The 8,508-nt window shown below is 35.4% G+C and overlaps 1 protein-coding gene across 1 annotated transcript; it reads left to right on the forward strand.

Annotated features, from left to right (window-relative positions):
* Positions 1-5,573, forward strand: LOC145209266 (receptor-type tyrosine-protein phosphatase alpha-like). The gene is made up of 16 exons (XM_080079534.1): positions 1-60; positions 289-353; positions 693-799; positions 1,126-1,222; positions 1,618-1,824; positions 2,032-2,162; positions 2,297-2,436; positions 2,500-2,635; positions 2,702-2,802; positions 2,992-3,080; positions 3,153-3,226; positions 3,331-3,456; positions 3,528-3,644; positions 3,817-3,962; positions 4,184-4,319; positions 4,385-5,573. Exons 1-16 carry the CDS (start codon positions 38-40, stop codon positions 4,457-4,459), a joined length of 1,770 nt encoding a protein of 589 aa, XP_079935660.1. The 5' UTR covers positions 1-37; the 3' UTR covers positions 4,460-5,573.
* The last annotated feature ends 2,935 nt before the right edge of the window (positions 5,574-8,508 follow it).

The following is an 8,508-nucleotide window of genomic DNA, read 5'->3' on the forward strand; positions in this document are numbered from 1 at the left end:
GTTACTTCTGGTACTTGCCGTTGTTGGGTTGGTGGTTATGTTGATTCGTCGAAGACACAGGTTGGTCCGCGGATGTATATAATATTGCTGTACTAGATATAACTTAATAGTGTTGCTGTCAATTTCGCACAAACCAAAAGTAGAAATTTTCTAAATAAAGTACAGACCGAAATGGTTTGAGTTTCAAAGACTAAATTTTGGGCTAAAACACAACAAGAGAAATGGATCTTTTTAGATCGTTAATGTTTGTTGTGAAACGTTGAACAAAAATTTCGATTGTATTTACAGACATAGCAATGATCAAACTTTACAAGTTGAAGTTTCAAATCATCAAAATTTTAGATCAACTCAAGGTGGATTCGTTAAACATTATCTTTATTTATAAATTTGCTTCTGTTTGCAGCAGACCTTAAAAGATAAATATTCAATATTTTCAATGCAGGTGAAACTTATTGCGCCAAAATTATTCACTTATTTTCGATAAATGGTTTTTGAAATTATGATTATGAATTACATTTAACGTGTTTTGTAAAAATATGAACATCATAATCATAAACATTACTGCCAAGGTAGTGGTGTATATAGAATACATCGTGTAGACGTTTCGACAATCTCTGTTGTCATCATCAGTACAAACATGAACATCATAACCTATTAACAATAGTCCAAACTAAGTGAAAACTGTCTTTCAGTTGCAGACGGTGTCTACCAAAATCTGGTGCATAAAAGCAGGTCAAACTTATTTGCGTTGAACAAGAAAAATGCTGAGTCAGGATTTCTTTTTGTCAACGAATTTGAGGTTTATTGTTGCGTCATATAAGATAAGCTCAAACACAAACAACACACTGTGGAGTTTTGTCCCTATGTGATCAAAAAGCAGTTTCGGTTTTGTACGCTTTTGCTCAAATAAGACTCTAATAAAGTCCTAATGCGCACAAAAATCATAATGTAACAGATTGAAAAATTGTAAAAAACAGGACATTTTTTTGGTTAGAATTGACATTGAAACTTATATGCTATCACATTCACATATTGAGTCAACTACCATTGATAATTAATTCAAATTCACAAATGCTGCAAGCACAGCTAAACCCACTTAGACCAATTTTGAAATAATTTTTTCAGGAAATTCAAAACCAAAGCAAAAACAACCAGAGAACAAGGGACGTGTCACAGTTGCCTGAAAATGCTAAGAGAAACCGCTACAAAAACATTTTCCCTTGTAAGTATTGAAACACAAAATGTAAAATGTAGTTTGAATAATTAAGTTCTGGAATTTGCTTAATTTTTTCATGTAGGCAAAAATGTATGGCAGAAACAAAGTTCCAATGTTTGTCTTTTGCATGTTCACAGTAAACCAGGAAAACAAATAAACCTTGTCACACAAGATAAACTAATGCTGTTTGCTTTCCACTAAAAGAGAGGAGTAGTCAAACAAAATTATGTTTTCTTAAAACTGACAAATGCTTTCATTAGCATTGCCTTAAAAACAACAACGCCAGAGAGGTCGTGTATAAAGAACACATTGTGATGAGAAAATTTGTACAATCAGTGATACGATTGTGCAAACAGTTGTACGTATAATTGGCATCCTGCATTACTGTGTTTGTTTAATAGACGATCATGCCCGAGTGGCTTTGCAAGGAAGCGGTGGAAACGATTATATCAACGCCGCTTATATACCGGGTTACGATAACGAGAAGAAGTTCATCGCCACTCAGGGTCCGAAGAAGGAGACAATCAACGATTTCTGGTTGATGGTTTGGCAGGAAAACTCCAACATCATCGTAATGCTCACTGGCTTGGTGGAAAATGGAAAGGTACGTTACGTTAATTAACAGCTTGGTGTACTGTGTGGTGCGAAACTTACTGCAAATGCTTGGGTTTTGATTTTGACAACGATTATGCAAAGCGTTTGTATCATTTGACAAAGCAAACTTGCATTGTAAAACTCGCATTTTATTTGCTTGCAAATTGTATGAGTCACTAGTCTAGTTGCGTTTAACAATATCTGTCGTTATTTTCCTGCAGGCAAATGTGAAAAATACTGGCCTGATGTTAAAACCGAAATCAACCTGTCCTCAGATCTGAAAGTTCGAACGCAGTTAGAAATGACCATCGGTGGAATCGTTCAACGACAGTTTGTTATATCCACGCAAACAGTAAGTATCTCGTTTGTACCATGTAGTTTGGTTTTGGGTTTGTTTCCATTGCTACGATATTATGATTCTAAGCATTGATGGCTTGTATGTTGCCTGATAAGCGTTATACAGTTGATTGTATATACACTTTCCAGGAACAACGAACCATAACACAGTTGCAGTTTACAACTTGGCCCGATCATAGGATTCCAGTAACTACATCCAACATGATCCACCTACGTAACATGGTCGATAATTTACAAAACACAAATGCTCCAATCATTATGCACTGCAGGTAAAGACTTGATAAACCCTATGTTAGTTTGATCAATCAATGAAGCATATGTTTTATATGCAGTGCTGGAGTGGGACGCACAGGTACTTACATAGCAATGGACACATTGTTTCATAAACTTGACAACAAAGGAACAGTTAATGTGCCGCAAACTGTTCTAAAAATGAAAGAAAATCGAATCGACATGATCCAAAATGCGGTAAGTTTGAAGAATTAAATTTCGTAATGTCGCATTTATAGCTTTAATTGAATTACGTTTTTACAGAATCAATACATGTACGTCTACAAACTGCTTATGGAGCGTGAGAGTTTGAAAAAAACAGACAAAGATGCGACAGAACTGCAATCGATGACTTCAAGTGAAATGTAAACGGCTATATCATCAGCAAACTATAAGCAAGTGTTGGCTACCAGTTTAAAATGATACCCCAAAAAAACTTTTTGGCCGTTAATACTTGCACTAATATTCTTTTTGCAATTCAATAATACATTCGATATCTGCTTATTTTGTAACGGACAATAGATTTCCCATTGCGTATTTCCTTTGTTTTTCAGCAATAAAATGCAGAAAAATGAATTTGAAGTATTGTCATCGTGGAGATTTGGCGAGGAATGGCAGGAAAATCGCCCACAGCTGAGAACATGTAAATTAACGGACCATGCTTCGCTTTTTGTTGTTTTATACATAAATAAAGTACAGACAATATTGTTTTTAGACAAGAACACATCGGTCAAAGTTTGGGACAATAAATGTGAGATGATCCAACAATTGGATGCTTCATACATTCAGGTGACATATAAAATAACATCAAAGCTTTTTACAGCGATTTAGGCGTATTTCCGATAAATCAATACCAGTACAATTTTCAAAACGTAATTTCTTTGAATATACAGGAACATGGCTCTTCAGAATTCTTCATCGCAGCAAGAAATCCTGCTCCAGGAGAAGAAGAAAACTTCTGGAAGATGATCGTGGAGAGAGGAGCTTTACTTGTCGTTGATTTGGACAACAGCATTCAAGTAAGTGCGTCAATTTTAATGCAATTTGTTTCATTAGTAACCACGTCTTCATGCAATACATCTGTTTTCAGATTCCAACCGATGCAGCTTTACAATACGAAGCTGTCTTGCTTTCCGTAGGCGAGGTAATTGATAACAACCTTCACAATCTGTTTACCGTCGACCTCCGGTCTGCAACTAAGGCATTCGTAAGTTAAACTTTTATTTCAAATGTTAACTTTAAATCACATTTCTATTTAAGCCATCGTGCAAAGGGAGTATGATTTATGTATGTTGTGTCATTGTGCCTAATGGCCTTTGGCAGTATGAAAAAGTCACTAAGTAGCAGTGCTGTATAAAAGCTAGCTTAACTGTTTTCAGCCTGCCAAGCAATTGATGCTTATGCAAGTCAAGGGATGGAGTGACGTTGAACGACCCCCGAAAGAAATAGATTTCATCAAAATTATCGACGAAATGCAACGACAAAGAGCCAAACAGAATTGCCATGGTGTGTTGGCAGCATGCAGGTAAATAACAATTTTTTTAGAAGTGAAACACCAAATATTGTGTGTGTTGGTAAATCTTGTGCCTGTATCGCACTGATTCTTGTTAGCCATAATTTTCAATAATCCTAAACACACATCGCGTCTACACCTGAAGCACATCTTCACTGAGTTTTCCAAAACAGCTTGGTGATCAAAGTTGAAAAATCTTCGAACAAATTAAGTTCAAAGAATGTTTATCGCAGTAACGGATCAACCAGAACTGGGACCTTCATCGCTCTGGTGAACATTCTCGAACGTTTGAAAGCACAAAAGCGGGTGGATGTATTCCGAACTGTGAAAGACCTGAGAGATATGAGACCGAATATGGTCGACAACAAGGTAGTGTTTTACGTAATCTTGAGAAAGAAAGATTACGTCTTCAAATAATGTTGATGTGTTTACAGGAACTCTACAAATACTGCTACTCTGTCGTCATGCAATATCTGTTTGATTTCGACACTTATTCAAACTACAAGTGAACTACACTAAAAACACCCAGCATAAAAAACGGGAAGTATTTTTCAAATATACAAATTGTATTACATCAGATCACACTAAAACCGCAGTTATCCTTTTCAAGTACTTGTGCTTACTTGATCTGTCTGTTGTTGTATACGAGCGCTCACTTTACTTGTTTGTTTGCTTTTATGAGACATATTTAGACACATCTGAGTGAAAAGGTCGCATAATAAGCCGCCTATCACTGATACGAATCTCGCATTAATTGTCATAAAAATTTGGCATACACACAAAATGTTTGTCAATGCGTTTTTCATTCTCCTTTAAAATCTTACAAACAACTATCTTTTGACCCAGTGCATTCACTTTTAAAACACTGAAAATCTGCAAAACTGCAGCAAAACGTTTGCAATAGTTTAACGGAGACTCCTATTAGAGTTGACTTGCACATAATTTATTTTTTAGTAAGGTATTTCAGCACCAAACGAAACTACTCGTTACGTTGTCATTATTTTGTATTGTTAATTGTCATCTATAATTTTTTTTGTGAACATTTTATCGCTTCGTTTTGAACAAGGAGGTATAAAAGAGTGAAGTATTTTAAAAAATGAATTATATGCGTGATTTTGTGCTATGGAATTATTTTAGTAACCTCGAAATTTAGAGAAAGATCTTTAACGCGGAACCATCCCAACTATCCCGATGGTATCGTAATACCCGAGGTTACCTCCCTAATTCGTATGTTTTTATAAAAATACTAAGGGTCGGTTTGATACTTTACACTTTTGGAATATTATTTTCTGTCTCTAGTATGTTCTGGGTTAGGAATATAGAACCTATCTCATAAAACTGAACACATGCTGTTGTAGGTTATCTACAAATGCTGCTACGCGGTCGGTATGCAAATTCTTTATGATTTTGACACTTATTCAAATTACAAATTCGCTGCAACGACATTATTCAAGAGTTTATAATGCTAGTGCTTTTTCTTTATGCATAAAATTTGCGCCGCTGTCGTTGTCTAAACAATGTTTCAATACCGCTTATTTTTGTGTTCGCTCAAATCAGTTATGTGCTTGTTTTTAATTATTAAACAAGCAACAATGTGAAATTTATTACAAGACAAAGTGGATAGTTGCGTTGTCACGACATCAAAAAAATTCGAATACCATGTTAGACCGGATTGTTCCAAATTTATTGCATTGCGTAAGGAACTCACATTAAATAATGTACTGTTAGTATTCAAAAATCCGTCAAGCTATCCTTAAGTATTTGATTGATAAGAGGGTTATGCGGTTAATGCGTGGGTATGTTTATTATTACGTGTTATAATAAATATCACTATTCAGTCGCATTTTATTTAGAAGTCATTATTTTCAAGGCAAATACAATAGCGTATAAACAAAACAGCTTTGTGTTGCACCCATTGATTGGAAAAGTTATACATAATATAGTATTTACAGGACAATTGCAGCAATATCTTATATACTTTAGAAAACTTTACAAACAGGTTTCACTAGATTCTGTCAGCAAATTACAAACCCTTAAATTGTTTCGTATGAATGTAGAAGGTATGTATTTTATTCAGTTAAAGTTGACAGAAGAGCTTCTTTACGAGCATTTCTCGTATACTGCATCAACATTATCATTTGAGCTGCAAGCGATGTTAATGTATCTCGGATGTTCCAATATCTCAGATTTCCATTGGTAATCTTAAAGTTCAAAATCAAAACAATTGATATCTTGTCTGTGCTATATCTTAGCTTAGTTTTCGTTTTACTAAGTTATAACTTGTGGACTTCCAAACCATGGTACAAAATTTAAACTTAATCCACAAATGGCAATAAAGATCCATTCCCCACCAATTTTTAGGATTTCGATTGTTGGCAAAATAAGATATGCCAACAGCAGTGCAATACGACCAAATACTAAAAAACCAATGTTACCTTACCTCGTTTAAAATTCTTCTCAAAAGCAAGTTTTGGATCAAATGAGGAAACAAAATAGTATAGTGTGAAAACCTTATTTGTGTTCGTTTTACAGGTTTAGAGTTTATCTAACTTACTTACGTATCGGGGAAATATAATTGTCCGATGCTGAAACTGGTTGTTGGGAATCGTTGACTGCATTTCCTGTGCATGAAATGTTACCATAATAGTAAATATTTATCAATATAAAGGATGTAATATCATACCTGAAGATAAATCCTCCTCTGACGTTTTGAAAGCTACTTGAATCCGTCTATGATAGTAAAAAAATACTTTCAAATTTGTTCAGTCTATTCGAAACCATAAACGTCTAAGCATGCGCGAGCGACAATGGTACATTCAATTCGTACGTACATTGACTGAACTGATGTGCGGAGCGTTAAGTGTCTGCTACTAGATATAGCCACTTGTAGGTCCCATTGAATGCTTTTATTTCAACGCTTAAATACACATGTTTATGTACACTGCTATTATTTTATTTCATTGTGAACCAAAAACAACAATTTGATTGATTGAATGAATTACTGTGGGTTCGAATCCCACCACCGTTTGGCAAATGTACGAAAGACTATTGTCTGGTAGTATATTACTTTTTATTTAACACGGGTTTACGAGAAACTTTATGCCTACTTTATTGACTAAGTTTGTATTTACCTGCTGCAGAGCAAAAATATAACAATCTCTGTTAAGAAAATGAAGAAGATTGCTCCCAGCAAAATACCAAGCAGTTTCGGAAATGAGTTGGTGATTGCAGTACTGAACAAGGTTGTTGTAGTGGTGGAAAGCACTAATAATAATAAAAAAATACTTTGACACGTGACGTTTCATTACAAATTTGCTCAAACTAACAACAACGCTTGCTGTCGTGTTTTTATGTTTTAATTGTTATGGGCTGTTGCTACCAGACATAATATTAATCTGTTAAAGCTCTTCTGACAATTGTTATTTTTGCTAGAAAACTTGTACAAGATTTAAATTGTCATTTCAGTCAATGCAAAAACTAAATGTTTCACAGACACAGTCAAACAGTCTATAAATAAGGTATACGTGAAAAATATATCTTGTAATATGCTGTGCGACAATTTATACCTGACAGAGCAACATAGCGTTACCTGGTGCTCGGGTGGTAACTTTTGGAATCGAAAACTGCGTCGGGCATTTTATAACCTTAAACTGAATAAGAATAGAATACTTCGCAGCATGACTGGAAAACACAGGCGGCCATTTCACACTCGTATCAGTCATAGCTGTTCCTCCACAAAAGTTTGGCAGCTCAACATATTCCTTGCATCCAGAATGAGTGGTTGAGGCGGGACTTACAAATGCTAAACATCGAGGTTGTAACATATTCGAGACAGTGCCATCGGCGAAATCTAACATCATGTCTTAAAAAGTAAACAACAATATTAAACATACGTTACAATAAAGCTAAGACCGATAGCACTATAGACGTTACTTATATAATTTTGACCCTATTTGGATCGCGAATAACGTGCTCAAAAGATATAGCATATAATACATAACGTACAATTATGTTTTAATCTATAAAAACTTTGTGCAGTGAATGCTGTCACTGTGGTTGCAACGAACAAGTATGATACAATGCTACTGTTGCAAATACAGTAGAATTAATCTGAGTCAATTGATGTTTTGGTAAAGGACAAACTGACTTTTTGATGTTGGCACCAACAACACTTGCGAAAACTTGCAGCTAATGTTTTCAATGTGATCAAGTTATTAGTGAGCCGCTTTCGGTTTGAAGTTAAATAACCCGATGAACAACAAAGAAATGAATCTACCGTTTGGCAAAGTGTCACTCCAATCGTAGTTCGTCGGGACGGACAGCTTGGCTTGCAGAATACTAAACACAACCACAAGGTCCGTGCGTTGTGCTACTGCAGCAAAGGTTGTGCTACAATCTTCCGGTGTGGTTTGATTACTTCCGTGATACAAAGTTCCAAACAATTCCTGCCTCAACGAAGCTGTGCAAGTGCATCGGACCACCGTCGTTGCAGCGAAAGCTGCAAAAATACAAAACTGACAACAAGCAGTAAAAAAACCGAACGGTGTAGACATCATAC

This window comes from Phallusia mammillata, chromosome 1 (assembly GCF_965637545.1).
Source record: "Phallusia mammillata chromosome 1, kaPhaMamm4.hap1.1, whole genome shotgun sequence".
NCBI classification, from domain to species: Eukaryota; Metazoa; Chordata; class Ascidiacea; order Phlebobranchia; family Ascidiidae; genus Phallusia; species Phallusia mammillata.